Genomic DNA, 24,692 nt, shown 5'->3' with positions numbered 1-24,692 from the left:
TTTAATAGCACTACTACAACACAGGAAATGTTTTCAAATGAATGATTTCCATATTGTCAGTGATTCTGCCTTTCTAATCTCAAACAGCTCCTTAACCTTAGGACAAGTGATTCTTACTGAATTTACAAAGCAGTACAAGTTTTAAGCCCCTCAGTGGCCAACAGCTCACAAGGAGGCTTCTCTTTTAGATTTTTCCATATCATCATTTTCAAAATATTCAGCTTTCAAAGGAAACACAAAACAGTCAAAGTGTGTGAAATATGGAAGTAAATTGCCATTTTCTTCAAATAACAATGAAAGCATTAATTTCAATCTTTTGTTAGTTACTTGCAACTGTATGCCGTAATCTGTACATTTTTCTGCCACTTAATTATAGCCCTCCTGACTAATAAAAGGAAGGAAAATGTAGTTTAAGGCCATTTGTAATGCTATTTATCAAGTGATGTAAAACCACAATAACAAAGTAAGCCAATAAAGCACAAAGGCTTTGCCCCATACCCTTGTTTCTTGCACTTAAGATTTCTTCATTCAGAGGATTTGTGTGGTTATATTATCTTCGTTGTAATGTAGACTTATTTTTCAAAAAATTTCACTTGAATTTCTAAAACTAATGTAGCAATCCACTACAGAATTTGTGTACAAACAGCCCATTACCAACATAGATTTCAAAGCCCAAGTGAAGCTCAGAAAGAAAGAGCTGAAGTTTAATGTCCATGTGAGCAAGTTACGGCTGAACCAGAAATTACATTTTTCCTTGGATCACCTGCATCCACCTGCCTTGATGACATCATTCTACTCCCAGATGTTTCACTTAAGACCATAAATCTCACAGCATGTCTGAAAGAGTTTCACTTCTATTCAAAGAACCCATGATGTCCATCTAGGCACCCCCACCTCAGGTATTCAGTAACATTAAATCAGAGGACAGTTACCACTGCCAAAGAAACTTCAAAACCCCCAATTTTTTAACCATCTATTACATCCCATGGACTTCCACACATCAGATGGGGTGATGCCAGGAGCTTAAACAACAGGAGAAACCATCCTTGCATAGTGCTTAGCACTTGGATGATTTATTTATATCCGTGGAGACTCTGGCACCTAAATTCAGAGATGAATTAATTCTATACAAAGTAACTACTTACTACTTCCTAGCCATGAGCCACAGAATTATATCAGAACGATGATAAACATAGGCATCACAGCACACAACTGTGCAAAGCAAGGCTGTCATTTGAGAGACAAAGCTACAGCTAAAACAAAGCTTCAGGTGGGGCAAGGCAAGCTCAGAGAAATGGAGGACAGGGAGTCTTCCCGTCCAGGCCCCACAGAGTTGGTGCAAGGCCCTTGCAATGACAGTACTTTGTTTATGTGGTTAAAAGCTGCCCTGATAGCAAGGTCAGCCTCCAGGAAGGGCATAATGTTGTCTTGAAACTCCTTAAGCATCAGGTACAATAAAAGTGAAGTCTTTTAAATCCAAAACAGCGTGCTAGAAAACACCATCTCTGCTTGGAGCCCCCATCCACCGCATGATGGTTGCTGCTGGACTGAAAGCACTTTTTGTGTTGGGCAACCTGGGCTTTGGGAGAATGGGTGGAATTTAGGTGACTCAAAGCTTCATTTACACGGCTGCTTAACTTAGCAGGACACGGGAGGCTCCAACCACAGTCAGACATTGAGGAAACTTTAAAAGAAATATATGTTAATAAGCTTTTAGCTTCTTCATGATGAGTCAGTTGGTAGAATATCTTTTCTTTATTACTTTCTTACATACAGGTGTCTAAACTCTGATTATGTTCTCTTCCAAGTATCAAAACCAGCTCTCTAAATTTAGTGTCAAGGTACAAATTAGGAAGCTGATTTCCCTCAGCTCATCATATAGAGGAGACAGACAGACTCCTCCAGAGGGTAATTTTGATCATAAGAGCTCCAACTTAATTACCATTCCAATATAGCTAAAAAGAAAATACAGAAAACTTTTGCTTTGCAATCTTTTTATTAAGACAATACATAGAAAAGTGATCACAAAAGAGGATAAAAATATCTTTTTGAAGAAAACCAAAAAAGGTAAGTCAGACAAAAATTACCAAATAATTGTGAAGACAGTTTCATTTCCCATCCTTAAACACACACTATAAAACAGCTTCCTAAGGCAGTAAGAATAAATACTGGATGCAATTACAACTTTAATATTAATCTTTCTTTTTTTTTTAGCCTACTCAGAGCACTAAATGCTTCTGTCTTCCAGGTGGTGAAGTGCATATTCCTCAATATAGGGAAAAATCCAGCTAGAGAAGGGAAAGAATGAAAGAAAGAAAAAAATAACACAAATAACACAGCTGCTTAGTCTTCAGTGAAGTATGCTTCCAGTCCTTCCAGTTCTGTATCAGCTTTTGCATTTGAAGAGGTGGGAGTAGAACTTGAATTTATGCTTTCCTGACTATTATTTTTTTGTTGAACGTTTCCCAAGTTACTGGATTCCTTCTTCACTTCTCTACCACCATTTAACAGCTTCTGACTCTCTGTGAAGTACTGATTAGGATGATTCAAAGAAAACCCAATGTCATCAACCTGCACATAAAAGGAAAGGAACACCAAGTTATTACACTTATTTTTAAAAATCATCTTTTTCATATTCAAGAACAGATTAACTAACAATTAAGTTCCAATTTTGTTGGAACGAGACAGTGTTATTTCACTGTCTTAACATAATAAAGAAAAATACTACCCCAAAACATCTAAAAACACAAAAGTAAAAGAAATCTCTTTAGAGATGTAGGACTATTGAACCTACCCCTTAAAACTAGAATAAGGTGCAGCACATTCATATTACTACTTTTTACTTAGCAGGTGCATTCTTTCAGCTCTGGAATTATTGGATAAATGAACATTTAATCAATGCTTATCAAATATTTCAAATCAACAAAGCTTTCAGCTTTAAAAGGAAGCTATTCTGATGTATAGACAGAACAGAGTTATAACTTTTGTATTTCTTTTGGGAGGCTCAGAAGTTGGAAATGCTTACTTCAGAAAGTGCTTTCACCTCCAAGGCAACCTGCACCTTTCATCTGCCTGTCAAGTTCATGTGACTTCTAGGAACATTTTATTTAAATACTGCTTTTAAAATACATTGGAAGACTTGCTAAACATGGGGTACAACACACCATGGAAGACTAAGAGTCATATACCTGTAAATTTCTGCTCCCACAACATTGCTTTTTTCCCCTGAAAGGAGGGGCCAATTCAGGCATAAGTAACTTTGCACACACATAGATTCTCCTGAGGACATCCTGGGGCTAATTTAATATGCCAAGCCCCATCAATTTAAATTTCAGCCACTTGTGAATAATCATAAAGCAGAGGATCAGTGTGTGCTCTAAATAGAACCCTGATTAAATGCATTACCACTGCCTAGCTTAGCTCCATTAGAAAATGGTGACATGGATAACAAAATCTAATTCAGACTGTAGTGAGTGACCTTGCTTGAAAAATCTTAAAAGTAAATAACAGTCCCAGCACTCTAATTTAGTACTCAAAGGCATAATGAAAAAAAAAAAACAACCCAAAAATTTAACCCAAAGTCATCACTGAATTTGATTTTAGTCTTATCTGGATGATTTTCATCCAGCCAGCTTTCATCCATGCTCCTATTTTCATTACACCAGAAATAAATTACTTCTTTACAGAAAAGAGGCTTAAAAAGAAGTGATATAGTGAAAAACTGGCTTTCCATTTAGAAGCTCTTAATGAGCTCTGGTTCTTTTAACCTTAAAATCTTAGTTCTCTTCAGACCAGTTTAAGAGTCACTTTGTAATCTTAATTTTATTCTAAACTCTTCTATCCCTAACAGTCTGGAATAAGCTGTAGAAGCAGCTCATTGTAGGAATGGAGCCTAAAACTGTGTTTTCAGAGGTGATTGATGGTATTTGTGAGTTTCAATTTGAGGGTTTTTAAAAGCTATTTACGGGTTGTTAGTTAAAACTGTATGATTCCATGTACCATTTTTTCCTTTTCAAACTTGAATGGCCCTTAAATAAAACTCTATCAGATGAAGCTTAAATAACTCTTAATTAAAAGAATTGCACCCATTCAAACCATCAACTTTTTGTGAGAGCCTTAAAAGAGAAAGGGCAAGATTTTTTCACTATCTTAATTTGTGATACAGTGATATAGAAAGAATTCTATTCTCTGTAATTTTCAACAGGGTTCAGTAATCATTTCTCTGAATAAAAATATTCTGCTCTGGCTGGATTCACAAGAAATTTGAGCACAAAAATGGAAGTATTTTTTTACATTAGACTGCTCACACAACTTTACACAAGTTTTACAACGTTTTTAAGTAATATAGACCAAAGCACATTAATTTTAAAAGCCTCATCATTAATTTAGATGGAAGTTAGCTGAGACTTACAACAGGAAATAGAGGAAGTAGATTTCTCTAACAGTTTTGCCAGTTCACACTGGTAAATCTATCTGGAATCCACCAAACCCAAAGAAAATTGCATTTTCTGGGCAGTCAAAACTTTAAGCTTTTAACCAAGAAAAAAGTTGTGTGTCTGCTACTTCAGACACAACTGTATAATCCATCTAAGTAGGTGATGCCCACACAAGACTTTTTTTGGATCCCTACTATAGCAAATATTGTTTTGAAAATCCTGAAAAAATAATTTTGAAGCCATAACATCTTTGGGTTTTAACCAAGAACTTTTAAAATGACAGCTGATAATGCTACAGCTGATATTACAGAAAAATCACGTGGAGCAGTCATGGTGCTACAGCTTTCCTTTTGCACACTTATTGAAGAGTGAGCAAATAGCATATGTGCATCTTAGCTCCTGCCTGAAGGCAATGCACTGGACCACAGAAATGATGTCTGCTTTTGTTCTGTGGCTGTGAAAAAGTGAAACCAAAGCTCAGGAGAGGAGCACTGAAGTTAATAAACCCAGATTACACAGAATACACAGAGCATCAGCTTTTTTTCTTAGCCCATGCTATTTGAACCAGTAGCAGTGAAGTGCAAGGACACAACCCCCGTCACCCACCCCCCAAAAAATGTTTCTAATCATTCTCACTCTAGTCCAGCTGCATGTACTAGCACAGTCTTGGTGCCAAGCACTAGAGTACTGAAGCTGACCCTGTGAACTTAGAGAAATAAAATCTTTAACAAGTCTCTGTTACAAAGTCATTCACAGACAACCTTTCCCACATACACCGTAACTTTTAAAAATTGAGGCAACACCAACAGCTCTTCCCAACACTTACCAAACACTTTCTTGGCAAATTTTTTACATGATTTAAGTTACAATTCTCCATGTGAGCAAGTCCATTACTTCTACAAAAATTTTACTTAAGATTGTTCCCCCACTCAAAGAAACGATCAAAGTTACGCTAATTCTCCTGAAATTTCCTTCACTGAAAGGTGACACACAGGAAAGCAAAGGTTTGACTGAAAGTAAAGGTAACCAGCTCCAGAGACACATAGAAAAATACTAAAAATTAATAAAGCATATAGCTGTAGAACAGAAAAATCAGTCCAAGCAGGCTGGTAACAAGTTGAGCAGCTAAATGCTGTAAAAAAAATTGCCATCATGTGCCATTCAAACTACAGTGTCCTTGTATTCTGTTTTCTCTCACCGAAACAGTATAAATAGCAAAGCAGAAAGATTGTGAGTGTAAGCAGCAAAGACAGATATTTATATTACCACAAAATTGATAAAAAACAATGCTTTTCTGGAATTTCCTATAGAAGAATGGAAAGACAGCTTTCCTAAAATGCACAGTACTGATTTGTCTTTTGATGAATATTGACCTCAGGGTCTATAGTCATCTTGAGAAAATATTATTTCTACTGACATGAGCTTACACAGAGCAAGTGTTACCTAAATTTTAAATTGTATGTTATTTTGAATTTCCTTCCAGACTGTTAGACTTGTTTTCACATTTTCTAAGATCATAAAACAAAGTGTTCCTCTCAAAATACAACTGCCAGAAGAACACTAGACACAGGCTCAGGGTACACCTTTGCTTTACATTCATACATATGACTGCTGGAAATATGTGAAGACAAACAGCTCCTTGTAAATCAGTTGTGAAAACTGGTAAGAACAGGAAAGTCAGTGGTAAATGCCTCTGGGTGGGCCATCTAATGCTCATCCATATCCTTAATAAGGCTGTTCCATTGTCTGCTGTTTGAAAGGGATGTTTCCATTTTTTTGGTTTGTGGAGAGAATTAAGCTGAAAGAAGTGCTGTGCTTCACTGGGGGTTTTTTTGATGACAAGGAATCTTGAACCAGTGCTAAAGTTGCTTCTTTGAATCAAGAAATCACACAGGAGATGGGAGTGTGACCATTTTTTGATTCAAAAATTTTTGGAGAAAAATTTTAAAATAACTTTGCTTACAATTAAGCAAATGGGAAAGCTCTGCAAATGCTCATCTTGATTTTAAAAAAATAATTGCATGACTACAATGTGAAAAAATATAACTAAAAATTAAAAATAGGAACCATGCAGATGCTGGGATATTAAATTAAGAGGTTTTAGATACTTTATTTAAGATGTATCTAAACACATCAAACTTGCTCAATGTATTAAAGCCTAGAGATTTGATTAAAAGCAGGATACTGAAAAAGCTAAATGACTTGAAATATATAAGATTCAACAATATTGACCTTTTCAGGAGGACAGTATAATATTTTACCACATCTAGTAATGTTGAGGGTATTCATAACATCAACATATAAATGCAGAAAACTACAAAAGAATATTTGAAATTACTGAAAAGAAAACTAGCAAGGCAAAACAGCTAATGATGGATGGCCAAACTGAAAATAGTCTCTGGGCTTCATTCATGATTTCCAAGGTCTTCCTCAAGGCAAAGTGGGTGATAAGAGCTGAACAAAGAATACTAGCTACTCACATCATGTGTCAACTCGAAGTACTTCTGACAGGCCAGTTGGTAATGCATGCCCTTCACCAGCTCCAGGACCTAAGTGGGGGCAGAGAAATGTGACAGATTCACAAGTAACTCATTGATACTTTCAACAAGGTATTCCATGACAGCCTTGCACAACAGCTCATGGACATTTGCAGCACATGACACCTGTGAATCTTACTAATAAATGACAATTTAAAATGCCCTGGCTAGGTTAAAAAGAAGATAAAACCACAAGAAGGTATACCTCACCCTTAAAATGTAATTTCAATATTCTTAACTTCAAGAATAAGTTGAATCTATATTTTGGTAATATAATTGTGACAGTTATTGTCAAACTATCATATTGCAACATCTCTTCCATAATTGCTGACATAAATCTAGCAATTCAAGTGGTTGAAGCATGAAGCAATCAAGGACACGATTTGTATTTTTATTTTCCACATTACCAGTTCATGCAGATGCACAGTAAAATACTACTGTGTTCCCATAAAGAAAATTTAATGCAAATCTTTTAGATAAGTATCTGTGAGAGGGGAATGCTTTTACCTCAATCAGATTTGTTCTTTTTGAAATGAAGCTATTTCTAGTCAAGCTCAGCAGAATATGTCAGTGAATAGGTTGTTTTGAACATGTATTAGGAAAATCATGCCATCTTTTGTAAATACAATTTGCTTTCCAATTCTACTTCAGGTAATCTCTTCTGTGCTGTACGACGTCCCATTCTTATCACCAGAATGCAATGCTGGTTGAAATATTTTAAAGTTTCATTACCTCCTCCCTCCTTTATATAATCAAAATGTATGCTCTCTCTGCTTATCAAACAGAGAAAATTGCTGGAATTAAGAGATAGCCTCAGTGGAAGGAAAAAGAGTTTTCAAGAAATGTTAATTTCAAGCCATTTCCCAAGGTTGACCTTTGTGTCAAACACAGCAATATACAGCTTAAATCCCTGCTGTACTCATTATCGGATGCTGCCTCGTATTTATTGACAGATATATAAATAAATTACATTTGCTGAATGGATAAAAACAGCAACACACTGCCAGGAAAGTACTTAGCCCCATTATTTCTCTGTAATAGCCCAACTGATTACATTTCTATCCCTCTTGCCACCTCCTGTTAAACATTCTGTAAAACAGAAAGGCCAAGGCCAGCTAGGCAATGAAGTGATATAAAAATACATATATTTCCATTTCTTTTCTCCTCTCTCCTTGAAATTGACTGAAAAAATTAGTAGTTAAGGATTGAAAAAACTCATCTATTCTAAATAATTTCATATTGCCTTACATTTGCTTGTTTGTTCCTTACAATATAATCAGCCATACAAAAGAGCCATATCTATTTTAAAGAAAATGCTAACCATGTTATAGGTATATACTTTATTAAAAAGTATTTCTCACCTAATATGGAGCAATTATCAGAAGACCTATTTGTCCACTGGTTAGTTAAAAGAAAATACACACAATATTCTGTAGCATTCAGACCTGTCCAACCTGAATGTTCCAGTTGAAATAAGTCAGCTAATTCAACCTAGTTCATAAATACTTAAGATTTTCTCAAAATTCTTCTTTATTTAATCAAGATTACATGTAAAAAATTATATAAATGAAAAGTTTTCTAAATTTAGGTGTAAATACATTTTAAATCTCAAACCCTTAAGTGAGCAAACAAACTCAGGTGTGGAAAAATTCTTAGTATAAACCCCAAGAGATTTAAAAAGTTAGTGTATATATATAAAGTTTCAACTGGCCACATCATGGGAGACCAGGTTCACCTTCTGCATATATGAAAGGGAGGGGGAATAAGGGGCATATTTAACATATTTAAAGATTAATAGCTTTAGTAGATTAACTTGCTGTATCAGGGAAGACGTTGCTAAGAGGAAACAGAAAAGGTTAAACACTGCAATGGAACAGAGCCCAACTAGAAAGGAGTCCTCTCTGTGAGAGAAATTAACAATCCTCTATTAAAATAAAACAGATTTACCATCCCTAATAAATATTATCTTTTCAACTACATTTGTGTCCATAATGAAAGCAATGCAGCTGTTTTTCCCCAGTATTTCCCAGAAACAGACCTCCACTCAAAGCTTAATTCACAACAGCATTCTTTTGCCTCTACATATATTAAGCCATTTACACTGCATTGCTTTATTTTGTAAGTAGAGGTACATACTCAAGGACTTTTCCTGTTTGTCATTATGTGCCTTTTTCTTCACTGCCATCTGCAACTTGCTTTTCTGATGTTGCTCTACTGACTGCTAATGAGGCTGAGATGATGTTTGGCAGATGTATGCAGCCACCTGCTTTTTTTACAGATCCTCAGCACTCAAAGTAAAGATGTTGCATAGCAGGATAGTTGGGGTTCTATAATTATCCACTGTTATTTTCAACTTACTCAAAGCGAGTTTGGGTTTTTTACACTGCAGAATTAACTTATCATGAAAATCTTTTTACTACAGACTCAGTTATGTACAATTCATTTTTAGCTTTTCCTGGAAAATTTCTTTAGCTGCAAGGGAAAGTATTTTTATGGACAGCAATAACCTAAAACTTTTTAAACATTAGATCAACAGGGAACATGTTGGGGGTATTTTTCACTGTGGTGGTCTTGTGGTGGGGTTTTTTTGCAGGTTTGGCTGGTTTTTGTTCAGTGTTTTGATGGCATTTTTTTCATCCATAGAAACATATATCTATCTCACAAGGCTAGGCACAGACTGGCTTACTTATTTCCATCTCTCTGAAGCATCTTCAACCCACCAAAACACTAAATCTGCTGAAGAATATTACACAAAGTTCAGTAAGTGACTTAATCAAAACCTTTAATTTAACCCAATTATAAGGAAAAAAGAGATTATTAAATTAAGAGAAAAATTCTAGTAGAAAAAACAAGCCTTCTTCTGAAATTATCTGCTATTCATCAACATGAGTATTTTTCCCTAAAGAAATTTATTACTCATAGACAAGCAGAAATAACTAGTCTAAACTCTCTGTTTCTCCTGTTTGTAGAACCAGAAATTTTCACTAATTTTTGCTTTTGGTATTGTTATTTACATGATTTGGAAAAAAGGTAATTTCTACAAGAAAACTTTCTGAAAAAATAATAGATATTTTGAAATAATTCAAAGCCCATAATTTCTAACTCCCTATATGTAAAATGTGCAGACAACACACTACAGTGCCTTTAGTACAGCATGACAACAGATGTATTTATCACATAATTATAAAATGGTTTGAGTTGAAAGGGACCTAAAAGATCATCTAGTTCAAACCCACCTGCCATGGATGGGACACCTTTCACTAGACCAGATTGCTCAATGTCCCATCCAACCTGGCTTTGAACACTTTCAGGGACAGAACATCTACAAATCCTTTGGACAACATGTCGCAGTGACTCACCACCCTCACAGTAAAGACTTTCTTCCTTTTATCTAATCTAAACCTCCCTCTCTTTCAGCTTGAAGTCATTTCCCCTTGTCCTGTCATTATATGCACTTGCTCAATGTCTCATATGTAAAAACATACCTTAATATATACTTTAATCTTTATATTCTTCAAATTAATTAGCTGTTATCAAACCTGATTTCATTAAGATTTTACCTCATCAACAGTATACCAGAAAGAGAGAAATGAAAAATTATGTTCTATAAATTCAAATGCTATACATATTTACACATTCACACATTAGATGCTCAGCTAATGCTTCTTTCTCCAAGCAGGTTTTTTTCTTTTGTTTTTTTTTTAAAGCAACTATCACAAATACAGGCTAACCTAAGGAAAATATGAAATTAATACAAGTTAAATAATTCAGTTCTTGGAATAAACATCAGGATTAGCTCTCTGCTTTAAGCACTACGATAACTAGGCCAGACCTGTAAGTCACCTGCTGCATTATTTTGAGACAATTACTTCAGCAGATACAATCCTAGACAAGACACAGCCTCAGAAAATCTAGACTGAAATAAGAGACTGGATCCAAATACTTAATAGTGAGCAGATTCACATGTTCAAATGCTTTGATCACTTTTTTCATTACTGGCAGTACTACAAAATGAATGCAATGAAAGCAGTCTAATGCTCAGACTGACAACTGAAGTTACATGTGGTGTTGCAGTATTTGCTCTGTACCATTATCACAAGGTCCAGCTTTCCCTTTTCACACCCAGTCTTGTGAAAAAGCCCTTTAGGATGGGTTTTTTTACTACCAGACAGCAGCCAAATGCTTTATCTGTACTGGAAAAACTCAGAAACTCTTATAAACTTTAAAGGAAAGGGTGCATGCATGTTAGTAGTATGGACACCCCCAGAAACAAAAGAGAACAACACTAGAAAACTGAACATCTTGGGTAAAAAGACCATAAACCCATTGTGGCTCACACGATATCCATGAGGAACAAGCTTCCAAGACAAGGAAGGGCCTTATTTATGGGTTTGGAGGGAAGATGTGAGTACTCTAAAACAAAGGATGAAGATCCCAGTGGGGGACCAATTCATCAGTGCATAGCTAAATTCAAAACCAATGTTTGAAAAATTATGCATCATTCCCAGAAGTTTGGAACAGAGCAAAGAACAAGCATGAGAGGTCCTGAGCTCCAGAAAAGCGTATCATTTATTGAAATACATAGCTGAAAGCCCGAGCTCTGAACCATTCATTAAAAATAGGTGTCTACCAGTTTGTAAGGGAACTCTCACTGGACTTGGAGTTAACAGGAAGAGTCAAAGGGTATGGTTTGAGTGAATGCCAGTCTTGAGACCAAGCTACTGGAAATGTAGTTACATGGGACCATTGAATGATTGGTGAGCCATCCACCCCTAATATTTATTCACAGAGCTAAAGGAAAACAAACATTTCTGACACCCAGCAACTGCCATCAACATCAGAGAAGACTCCTAAAAGCCACTGTCTGGACTGTAGGATCCTGAACTGTTACTAGTCACACAAACATTACTGGACCATGAAAATGGAGCAAAAAGGAAGGGTAGCAATGATGACAACTTGGAGACAGATGGGAACTTTTTTTTCTTCTTCCTCTTCTCTTACTGGCTATCTGAAAGACTGTCTGATTTAAGAGATTAATTTCTGAGAACCCAGGCACAGCCAGCCTTTTATTTTGCATTATTTTATTTTATTTTAATTAGGTTTCACACGGACGATGTATGATTTTGTGGGTTTTTTTCTTTAACACTAGCAGTGGATACTGAAGAGCTCTTTACCCTAACTGCACTTAAACACCATAAAGTCACAGACAGGACAACATCCATTTCTGGACAAAAAAGATGTTGATGAAGACAATTTTTCTTAGTCACTTTTGATAAGAAAATGTAAGACTTCTAGTGAATCCAAATTCTACTTTACAAAAAAAAAACAAAAACCAAACACATACACGAATTACATCACAGCTCACATTAAATAAGGAACTACATTAAATATGAAGATACTGTCTTACTGTGCAAATTCACTGAAAAAATAACCTGTACTAAATCCTACCCACACATACAGCAAGGCATCTAAGCCAGTAAATCCTCACCAATCTTTCCAATGATTAGTGGGATAAAAATTCCAGACCAGCATCAATTCTTGATGTATGTATAAGGAAAAATAGCCAAAGGAAAGTATCTCTAGGGCCTGTCAGATATATAGATGCTTCTTGATATGAACCAGAAGAAAACAGGGGGGGGAAAAAAAAAAAGAAAAAGAAAAAACATTCCTAGGAAAAAGTACAAGTATTTCAGGAATTTGTGAAGAATTACTACAGTGAACAATGAACTCTCTAAAACAATTATCTTTTAATTTGTATCTTAATTAATCCTTCCAAGGGAGACTGCCTTGAATGGAACTTTTCCATTCTTTTCCATCTAGTACAACAGTTTGTTAATGCGTGACAAGCAATGGTGACATTCCATATGAACTGAAGACTACAGCTGAAAGAAGCTTTTTCCTATGGACCTACACAGAACTGTCTGGTCTCAGCTTAAATCTCACCAGTACATTTCTTCCAATGAAAATGATGAAAACCTCTCACTGCCTTAAGCTCTTGCTAGAGCAAACAGTGGAACTCCAAGTTCTTCAGGACACATCTCCAAGTTCCAATTCCTACATTGTTTTTGCTATGTAAGATAGATTTTCAATTTAAGCTTACAGTTTTTAAAAGCTGATAGAAATTCCTGCTTAATTTCATTAGGTGTTTTATGTGCTTTTTTGTTCAGAGGAAGTTAGCACAACAGATAATGAGGAATATTTGGGTTTAGAAATTTATTACAGCAAAGAATTACATTTGCATACTGACTACATAGCAGTCATCTGCAAGTCACTGCAAGAGTAAAAATAAATTCTCTAAAACACTGCCAGATTCATTTAAACATTTCTTTTAATCACAGTGCAGTAAAACAAAGTATAAAAAAATTCTGGATTGTATCCACTATTGTAATAAACCTACTCATAATATTAAACAATAAATAATCATCACATCAGTGGGAACACTGCAGCCAGAAAGCCAAAATTCTGGTCTAAACCTTTTACAAGAAGAGATATTTCACAATACATACTGACAAATTGCACATGGCATTCCTACACAAACAGAAAGTAAAACTGAAAAGCAATGCCTTGTTAATGAAAGTGTCAAGCAAAATATGCCTTACCTGACTTATTCCACTGGGAGGGATCTTGTATGACTGCAGCTTTTGCTTCAGTAGCTCAGGATCACTGTGGCGGAATGGGCACCCTGACAGTAAAAAATAAGCAAGCTCACAAACAAGGCTGTTTACTCAGGAGTTAGTGCAGTAAGGCACTCAAGAGACCAGCTAAGCTGTTCCTAATTGTCTAACAGCTTATTAATAGGAAAGTTAATTACCCATGTGTACAATTGCTTTTTTTTTTTTTTTCCTCTTTAAATAATTACTCTACTGCAGAGTTATCAGTGCACCACAGGCTCAAGAGTCACATAAAACATCACACCATAAACAGGCCACAGTTCCTATTCACTGACAGGAAAAGAGTTTAAGTTAGTTCCTTTTTAATAACAACACTGTTGGTACATTTAATAGCTGTGGAAAAAAACCCAAGAAAATAAAAGGAATGAGAGACAACTGGTCTTTAACAGCATAGTCCATTGTAAAAACATAACTTTATAAGTACCTTAGAAAATTCCACCACCTAAGTAGATTTTTTTTTTTTTGTCCTAGAGTGAGTTCTGAGACACAGTTGAATTAATGACTTAGTATTAGCATAATAACAGTGAAGCAAGTGCAGATTTTCCATGTTTAGTCATACAGCTGTGGGAGCTTTTAAAATACCCAAGCAAACTTTAGACTTCCTGTACAAATGAATTCATAACTCAGAACACCTTGAATTGGTCATTTCTTAAAGCATCTGCACATTTAAAATCTCCTTGAACTGCATGACACAACGTACATAAAACCTGCAGTTATCAAGTCTGATCTAAAGATAACAGTTCAAGACCACTACTGTCTGGAAATTAAATACACAATTTAAGAGACTACAGGAATAACTTCTCTAACCAAGGGATTCTGCAGTTTGTAAATGCTTGGGATTTTTCCCCTTAAGGAACTCACCATGATAATCCCCTTGACTTGGTGGATTGGACATGATAATCTTCATGCAGCTGTATGGGGTATAATCAGTCCTCTTTCCTTCTTTCCCATAGCTGTGACGAATGCTGTAAGCATATCCTTTGTCAAACTGAAAAAACCCCAGAAGAATAAATTCTTACATATTGGGTCAGTAATTCTACCTTCTCTGCAAACAGAAACATGGAATAACAAAATAAATTTTCCAAACATACTCAAACTGAGGAAAATAAAAACCCAGTTGCTCACTGCTAGCCTTGGGTTTTATATTACACAAACTTGCATTTGTACATATACATGCTTTACAGACACAAGTCAAGAGAAGTATGTAAATGCATTGATTTAAGGTCTCTTCAGCTAATTCTGTAATGGCTTTAAAGATAAGATGACATAAAGATCAAAATTTTGGACCCCACAATATCAGTAAATGGAGAAATGTGGTAATTTAAAATCTTTCACAAGTGTCCATAAATTGATTGCCTGATCAGTTTAAAAAAACCCAGACATAGAGATTTCTTTACTCTGGTTCATGTTCTTGTTCTCCCAAAGTATAACGCTACACTTATTCGTTTCTTCAGCACCGAGGTTCAATTCTTCAGATTCTAAAATGAAGTATACTTTGCTTGAATAAAAAATATTTTCTCTTTTGTCTACCAATAGACTACCAACTCCTCCAATAAAATGAAATCTTCCAAAGTATATAGATGTAATCAAACATTTATCTTTACAGCCGAGCACAAAGCTGTCAATATATCATTTTAGCTAAGACCTGTGGAAACCATTCAATTAGATGAGTTCATGTCATTTTTTATGTGGTAATAGGTGACATAAAATCTGTAGAGAAATCAGATTAGTTAATATACAGATTCCATTAAATTGCATTAGATACTATAAGACATAAAGGAACATTTGTTCAAATAACATACTTCAAGTTCTAAAAAACCACAAATATGATAAAATAATGAAGCATCATATTTAGAATTATACCTCTTCAGTCTGTCTTTGGCTCAAAAAAGAACTATGAAAATGCATAAGAGGAACAACTCTGCTCTTCCTCAATTCAAAATTATAGCATTAATCTCAAATTCTACATCTAAATATACACAGTTCCCAGAAGAATGTAAGTTTTCTTCTAAAAAAAAAAAAAAATTAAATTCATTTTTTACTCTGGTATTTTACTAATAGAAGACGATGTAATATACTGAGAAAAATCATTCAAACATACCACTGCTAAACACTACTACTGCAAGGATATTCTCATTTCTACTGAAACAAGTAGTTCCCTGTTTGGCCTGTGTATGTCCAAATAGTACTTCAGAATATTCATATACTTACGAAATCTCTTGACTGGCCTAAATACAATAAAAACAAAATAGAAACATAAATGTATTTTTTTTTCATATAAAACACTTTGATTTTGAAAATATAGTTACTTGAAACTCTGTAACATAATATGATATATATGATAAATATACATGATAAACGTGTACAAAAATATACACAAACTGAGAATAAAATCCTAAATTGCACCTGACTCTAGCAGTAAAAAAGAAACTTCTCCATCAAGATGCTGCTCATAATCAAGTCAATACAAGAAGACTAAAATTCAGCACTCATCATTAATAAGGCTTAAGGACATCCAAAGCTCAGAACAAACATTGACTAATTAATAAATAGGGTACATTTAACAAAGTGACTTTACAAGTCTTTTTAAAAAGTGGGAAGAAGAAGAAGGGAAGAAGAAGGGAAGAAGAAGGGAAGAAGAAGGGAAGAAGAAGGGAAGAAGAAGGGAAGAAGAAGGGAAGAAGAAGGGAAGAAGAAGGGAAGAAGAAGGGAAGAAGAAGGGAAGAAGAAGGGAAGAAGAAGGGAAGAAGAAGGGAAGAAGAAGGGAAGAAGAAGGGAAGAAGAAGGGAAGAAGAAGGGAAGAAGAAGGGAAGAAGAAGGGAAGAAGAAGGGAAGAAGAAGGGAAGAAGAAGGGAAGAAGAAGGGAAGAAGAAGGGAAGAAGAAGGGAAGAAGAAGGGAAGAAGAAGGGAAGAAGAAGGGAAGAAGAAGGGAAGAAGAAGGGAAGAAGAAGGGAAGAAGAAGGGAAGAAGGGAAGAAGAAGGGAAGAAGAAGGGAAGAAGAAGGGAAGAAGAAGGGAAGAAGAAGGGAAGAAGAAGGGAAGAAGAAGGGAAGAAGAAGGGAAGAAGAAGGGAAGAAGAAGGGAAGAAGAAGGGAAGAAGAAGGGAAGAAGAAGGGAAGAAGAAGGGAAGAAGAAGGGAAGAAGAAGGGAAGAAGAAGGGAAGAAGAAGGGAAGAAGAAGGGAAGAAGAAGGGAAGAAGAAGGGAAGAAGAAGGGAAGAAGAAGGGAAGAAGAAGGGAAGAAGAAGGGAAGAAGGGAAGAAGAAGGGAAGAAGAAGGGAAGAAGAAGGGAAGAAGAAGGGAAGAAGAAGGGAAGAAGAAGGGAAGAAGAAGGGAAGAAGAAGGGAAGAAGAAGGGAAGAAGAAGGGAAGAAGAAGGGAAGAAAAGGGAGAAAACAGCATTTTGTTTTCCACCATAGACAAAGGCAGGATCAAGCAGGTGGGAACAGTCCTTCCTATCTAGTCAACCTTTTTGCTCAGGAGATAAAAGAACTGGTTGGTTGAATAGCAAATGAACACTAGTTTTTCTAGCAATAGAGTCGGGCTTACCAACTCATCGTTAGAAAGAATTCTCTAGGTGTGTGCTCACACTCGGAAGGGCCAGGGAACAGCTCCCCACCCCTTCACAGGGCACCAGCAGCTGCTGGCCAAGCCCTGCTGCTGCTCCTGTTGGAGCTGCAAATGGTCTGGTTACTCCTGAAAACCACCAAGGATCAAATACAAAGATGTCTGCTTTTTAATTTCTAATCTCTGTATGAACCTATTAAACTGAAGATGGAATCTGTGATCCTGTAAGCCACCTATTTTTTTACCCAGAAGTTCTGGAATCTTTCCTCCTTTTCAAAAGATGAATTAAAGCACATTTCATCTTCTTAACAAAGGATATTTCAGCAATCAATTAAGTTAGACTAAATTTTTTTTTCAAGGGTAAAGCAAATTGTGAATGCTTCAGGATGTACTGCTTAGTTTCCTAGAAAATTAACACTCCTCTTTAACAGTTCTGTGTACTAAAATCTTGAGCTGTACTTTTCACATCATTTGCCTTAATGCCCACAGAAATGACTTTTAGTACCTAACTCATTACTTTATGCTGAGAAGCAGCTCTTGCAGCAAATAGAACCAACAGCTACACAATAACACAACACAGCCTTGGGACAGGTTGGATGTTTTCTTGTTGCTTTCTTGTAATCCTGTTTGGTTCTTTTTCTTTTTTTTTGCAGTGGCAGATGGCAGAGAATAACACAGCTATGTGGCACAAGTCGGCACATGTGTACTTACATGCATCACTGAGAGCTCTCTCATCCTTGTGATTCAGCTTTTCTTATCATTGATCAAGGAAACAGGATTTTAGCAATCCAACCTAGCAATAGGGCCAGTATCTGACAGGCTGTGTGGTCATCCTCAGCAGGAGGAAATGATGAATTAGGGCATTTCATTACAGAAAACACACCTACAGAACAGGTTTCTTTGTACACTGGGGAATGAACTCCATGGTCAGCCTCATTCTTTCCTAATAACATTACTCTAGGATGTGCTTAAAGTTGGAAAAAAAAAAAAAAACAACCCAAAAACACAAGAAGCAACTTATTTTGCTAGAAAAAGCACTGAGGTAAACTTAGACATGTTTGAAATCTGCAGAAACAAGAAGGCAGAGAGATCTGTTCCTTCCTATTTATTCTAATGCTCCAAATTGAAGTGGCTCAATTAAAGTTCCTTGAACAAAATAAATTATAGACATCACATATGTATGTAGCTGTTTGCAGGGTCATTCTAATTGCTTATAAATCGTTTGGTTTTAAACTATTTTAGAGAAACAGCTTGAAAATGCACAAAACTACAATTACCATCTATATTAAAATCAATCTATTAAAAGACCATTATGGCAACAACCTGTAAAACGTCAGACTCAAATTAAGTGATCTGAAAGATCACCAAAAATTTTTGGTGATTTTTGTAAGAACTTTGAGGGTCTTACTGAACCCTGATATGAACTTGCTCAATAGTAATGATGCTGCAGGAGCAAGTACATTTCCCTTGTACTCTGTGACAGTTTCCATTGAGATGAAACAAAACAAAACCAAAAATGATTCATAGAAAAGCTGGGTATGTTCTACACCACAGTTGTGCTAAATATCAACAGAAACTGCCTAAGTTACTATGAAACAGTAATAGTGAAGCAACATCATTACACTCTTGAGATGACCTACTGCTGGTCACACCTGACAGCAAAGATCCTCTGCAACTTTTTAACTGTATGGCTCACATCAGGACTACCTCACTGTGCCTCTGTTTAGCTCTCTGAGCTTTCTAAAATCTGCAATACATTTATAATTTATGTGTGAGGTGAATGGGCCATGGCTTTGGCAAGGGAGAAAGAGATCAAGAAATATGTCTCGTTTAAGCAATGAACTGATTGACGCTGAGGCCAAGAAACTAAGGAAAAGGCAGCCCTACCAAAAGCTGCCACTTGGATCTCAGAATGTTCAAGAATTCGGCATTAGAAGCAGTGTGAATTCTTGTTTTAAAAAAACTGCAAGTCAACTCTCCAAACTTTAACTTGATCACTAAAGACAAAGGTTTTTAGGGCCTTCATGGCTGTAGGATGCACATGATGCCATCAGCAGAGCACTTCTGACCAGACAAATGAGTTTTAAGGTTTTATGCACCAGTGCCTGTTGTAATGAACTGACATGTCCATTGTATGATAGTGAACGTGCTAACAGTGATATTGGGTACCCTGGTGACACTGAGGCTTTCTTAGACAACTTCTCCCTATAAGAAACAAAACTCTTAGTACTGATAAATGGGACAAAATCAATAGTCCAAAGCCAGAAATAAGGAGGCTTGGGAGAAAGTTCACTTGGTATAGATAAGTGTACTGCAGCAAGGAACTTACCTTTTACTTTTATGTGGTACATTCACATGAGTATCAGGGTAATGCAGATTAATTTGTCTAATAAATGTTAGTTAAGACATATGTACTGTACTAGATAGCCTTCATCAGAAGATATAAAAGTTATAAATTAGAGTATAAATAAAAAGGGACAGATATAGATACAGACATCTAAAAGCTATAAATTTGCAACTGGCATAGCCTAATATCGGATTACCATATTCCACATAGAAATTTCAGGTAAAGCTTTTTTCAACAAGTTCTGATCACAGAAACACATACAAGATCTTTAGACATGGAATGAGGATGTACCTCAAAAGGAACATTTGGTAGGTGTATGTTCTCCTTTGAAGGAAAGTTTTCAACAGACAAACCAGGAAAGCATGGCTCATGTTTGCCCCATGATTATCAGTTTGATATAACAGAGCATACTTTCAAAACAGGGCTACAAGAAATGACAATGCTTACCCACTCTGGTCACTGAACAATAGGCATCATGTCATCACTGACAGTTACCTTCCTTATATCACTTGCCATATTTGCAGATCAGTATCTGTAAATAGAACTAGGTGCCCCATAAAATTTATCAAATCTGATATTCAGCATGTGTATTGGGATGGAAGAAAGTTTCCTGAAAGGTCTTACAAACCCAGTATGCTCCGGTTCGCACTTCCACAAACTTTCATATTTCAGTTAAAACTACTTTTATATATTCCTGTAAGATTTTATGCATCTGTTTCTAACGGTACTGGGAAATCAATTTATTTAAAGTCTATCAACTAAACAAAATGGTGCACTAACTTTGTCTAGCTTCTTGGCTGACCACCTGATTAGTTCCAAGTCTGCAAAATTCAAAGAAGTAATGGCTTAACATCTTTTTTTTAAACAGTCGTTGGTCAATTTCCTGTCTAAAATTGTTGAGCCTATATAGCTTCAAATTCATAAATTTATCACACACAGTTGTGTATCTGCTGAAATAATTGGTTCTCTTTTTCATCCACTTCCTAGGCAGTCACTCAAATCATTACTGTTGACACTGCTTAGTTGGCATATCTTTATCCAACCAACTTTTCCTCTTCTAAGCTCATTCTTAAAATAACCTCGACTTCAGATTATCTTTTTTGCAAGCACATTTGTATTTAGGAGCACAAATAAATGCTTCTCTATCTGCCAACAACAAAAATTTGTCCTAAATTACCATCCCGTAGCCCAATTTCTACCTCAAAGGTACAGATCAGAAACATCACCAAAAACCAAGCTTGCCAACTACTACCTTGTGTATCACTCAGCACAGACCAATCCACAGCGGTATAAAAAAACCTTTTCCCCTCCACTTCCAGGATTATCAAGCTACATGAGGCAAGAACCACTTAGCCCTGGAAATGGTTTCATGTGCTGTAAGAAAATCAGAACTTTTTTTGTATCAGTCAAACACCTTGTATACTACCCATATGAGCATGAAGTGTGTGGCTGATGAACTAGCAAAAATCTGATACAGTAGGCTTTTATTTTCAGCAGTCTAAGCTTGCCTTAGTATAATTTAGCTAAATACACAATTTATGTACACAATTTCTTCACACATTTACAAGCACCAAGACTTTGGACCAGGAAAAGTAAAATACAAACCACAGCAGGCTTATTCTGCCTAAAAATATTGAATCAAATTATCAGCACAACACATCTTAAAGCATCTCTATAACACCTTAATTTTTCTTAGGCACATGCTTAGTCACCTGCAAAAGATTTTATTAGCTACTTCAAAACATTGCTATATTTCTTTTTGTATCTAAATTATTCCGATGTTTTCAGTTGGGATAAAATTAATTTTCTCTCCAGTAGATGGTACCATGCTGTATTTTAGATTTTGTATGAGAACAATGTTGTTTACACATTGATGTTTTGGTTGTTTATAATTAGCACTGACTCTGACTCAAGGACTTCTCAGTTTCCCATGCTCTGCCATTGAGGAGCTGCACCAGAAGCTGGGAGGAAGAACTGATGGGACAGTTGGCTAAGGGATATTCCATACCATAGAAATCATGCTTGGTACATAAACTGCTCTAAGTTCTGTGGGTGCTGCTGGTCACTGCCTGGGGACTGGGGGGGCATTGGTCAGCACACAGGGAGCAAATTTATTGTGTATCACTTGTTGCTTGTTGGGGTGGGGGGGTGTCTTGTGATTTGGGGGGGCAGTCCTCTCTCTATTTTTATTTTGATAATTAAGAAAGCTCAGCAGAAGAAGAACAGTTACTAACTGCAAATGCAGAAATGAGATTCCACTCCAGACATATACATACAGGCATTATCATCATTATGACCATTATCATCAATGGTGGTCAATGCAATCAGGAGTCTGGGGAGCAATTCCATTTACCCTGGAGGCTCATTAAATAAATCATTCTCTAGATACTGTTGACTATGTAGCCTAGATTTCTATTGGTCATAATGGTAGTTTATAATCCAAGTGTAAAGAGACTGTATCAAGGAGAAAAGAAATTCAGTACGTCTGTATCAAAACTGAGAGAAATCCATACTTGTATGTATACAACAGCACTGTGTATTACAGATTCACAAGGAAGATGGATGAAGACTAGCCAGGGACCCAAAGTACAAAAACTAATTTCCTACTGCTAGCTCAAGCTCTACCAATTCCCTAAACAAGAATGCTCTCATATGATGTTCTTTAATTTTATTTGAATTTTACCCTAAGCCTCAGATTTTCAAATGTGGCAGCATCACTCAAAGAGATTCAGTGACTGAAAAACACCCCTTCAGCCAAAGTGACAAAGTTATCAAAATTTGATACAACTGTTGACAAAACCCCCTGCCATTTACTGAGATATGGTTAAACCTCTTGGACAAGGATCAGTGACAGAACAAAAGGACATTAAGTCCCAATCACATGTTTCAAGATGTCAGCAAATCCTCAGTGTAAGTGCAGATTTTTAAAAAATTATTTATTTTCTAGATAAATTGATCATTGGAAAAAAAAATCCAATAATTCTTAAAATAAAATTATAAGGAGACTGTGTAATGAATAAAATTCCTCAGGTGATAAGTATTCCTTATGCCAACTCTAGAAACATATACACTTAACTTTTTTGAGGCAGTCATAAAAGAATGACAAAACCAAGGCAACGAAACACTAAACATGTTGTACATGGATAGTTGATGTTTAACCCTTTTGAACACAGAGTAAACTAGATATTGGAGCTCTCCTAACAACGTAGTTTGGCTCACAATCACTGTCATTCTCTCTCTAAAAACTCTGCTGCAAAACCAGATTTTTTTTTATTTATTAACAGGACAATAAAAGACAAAATCACATTTTAAGCTAATGACCAAACTGAACTGCAGGAAAGCAGGTATCAGCCCTTGCTGTCATAATAAAGATAACTGCTTACATAAAAAGAGCATTTTATATTCTATCATATGCAAAGTGCACTATAATCAAGACATATTTCAACTCTAGACTGCAATTATGACAAGAGCCTTTCTGCACTTGACAAAAGAAAGCTTTATTTTAGTATTTTTTATTTTTTTTCTCACTAAAAGATGACTTGACTGCAGGGAAAATGAGAACAGAAGAATAAAGAAGCTCTACTACCAGACGGCTCTGAACTGTTTCTGAAGAAGTAACACATCTCATTTTCAGTGCCTGATGTAAACTTCTGAAAACAGGGAAATAACTGTGGTAACAAATTACAAGAAAGAGACAAACTATTCCAGTTGTTGTTTTTTTAAAAAAAGTTTGTTAGAATTCACTAGCATTGCCCCAGTTCTCATGCCCCAAATTCAACTCCATTAAGTAAGTACATGAAATAAAAAACAAAATAAATTGGAATTTTAACAGGAAAATTTGCCATAAAGACCACATGCTTCCACACCTACATGTACAGTAGGTGACCAAAAGAGAAACAGGGAAATAGAAAGCAAACAAACAAAAACATCCAAAGCCCCAAAAAAACCACAAAGAAACCATATTTGAGGACATTTGTTTTTCTTTGTAAGTGGACTTAAGAAGGGATGCAAGGAGAAGTAAAAGCCTAGCACATACCACATTCTATGGAATTCAGTTTCACAGCTAAATAGTATTGTACATTTCATACAAAATTAGTTTTCTTCTTTCGAAAAGTAGTAATACCTAAAAAGTTGAAATACTTAAGCCCTATCATCATCATTTCCCATTCCTAAATCAGTATATTAAATTTCTGAAACATAAACTGCACATAGAACAAATAATGTATGAAGGGCTGTTCCGTTTTTATTCATGAGATTCAACAGATTTCAAAGACATGAAGCAGAATGTCAAATCAATTCTGAAAGCAAAAGTACATTTTTATTTACATCTTTCCTATTGTGGTATTTCAGCAGAGTGCACATTTGATAGAATATGCTGCTTTTCTGGATGACTGAATATGAAACATAGCAATGATCTACTGGCTGAATATAGACTTAATATGATGGCTATACGATGTTACAGCAATTACATGGACATTCTCAAACAAAAGTATTCAGAATTTTGGGGTTTGTTTTTGAAAACAGTTTACACAATTACAGGATATCTGAATGTTTGATAAAATGATTTTAAAGTATTATTTCAACTAAGAGTATCAAGATTTAAAAAATTTCTATCAAAACTTTTCTGTTAAAAAGCACAGGAACAAAACTGGAAGATACCTGCTGTATCATTCAGCTTGTTCTGGAAGGTAATAAAAAGGTATGGATGAAAGGATTTGCACCTCCAAGACAGCTAATCCCCTATCTCAGAACTTGGGGTAAACAGCCAAAGAGCTTAAATGCATTACCAGTGGTATGTGCAGCAATGTGCAACAGGTATTCTCCAGCAGATGGTTAGAGAGAGCTGTATGGTTAAGAGGGTATTCAAAAAAGTCTACTAAAAGCTCTATATTTAGTGGCACTCAGATACTTCAATATCCCTAAACTTAGAAATTTATTAGCCACATAGGCAAATACATCTATTACTTTTCTTAAAATGCCACGGAATGATTTCCTTGCTGCTGCTGCTGCAAGGGCCAATAAAACAGAAACCTCTTCTGACAAGTACAGTCCTTCTACACTGATAATGAAGTGCAAGGACTGACAAGTGATTCAAGACTACAAAAGGAATCTTAGAAAATTAAAGGTCTTCAACAAGG

At 35.8% G+C, this 24,692-nt stretch overlaps 1 protein-coding gene across 1 annotated transcript in view; it reads right to left on the bottom strand.

Moving 5' to 3' along the window:
* Positions 1-1,977: 1,977 nt before the first annotated feature.
* PRIM2 (DNA primase subunit 2) overlaps positions 1,978-24,692 on the bottom strand; it is a 91,282-nt gene continuing 68,567 nt past the window's right edge. The window contains exons 10-13 of the mRNA XM_023922442.2: positions 14,506-14,632; positions 13,573-13,655; positions 6,917-6,985; positions 1,978-2,571 (exon numbers count right to left, since the gene is read on the bottom strand). Coding sequence (XP_023778210.2) covers positions 2,344-2,571; positions 6,917-6,985; positions 13,573-13,655; positions 14,506-14,632 — 507 coding nt within the window. The 3' untranslated portion in view covers positions 1,978-2,343. The remainder of the gene's footprint in view (positions 2,572-6,916; positions 6,986-13,572; positions 13,656-14,505; positions 14,633-24,692) is intronic.

Source organism: Cyanistes caeruleus, chromosome 2 (genome assembly GCF_971803275.1).
Source record: "Cyanistes caeruleus chromosome 2, bCyaCae1.hap1.1, whole genome shotgun sequence".
NCBI lineage: Eukaryota > Metazoa > Chordata > Aves > Passeriformes > Paridae > Cyanistes > Cyanistes caeruleus.
Note: the sequence above shows the minus strand (reverse complement) of the source record. Positions and strands in the feature narration are given on the sequence as shown.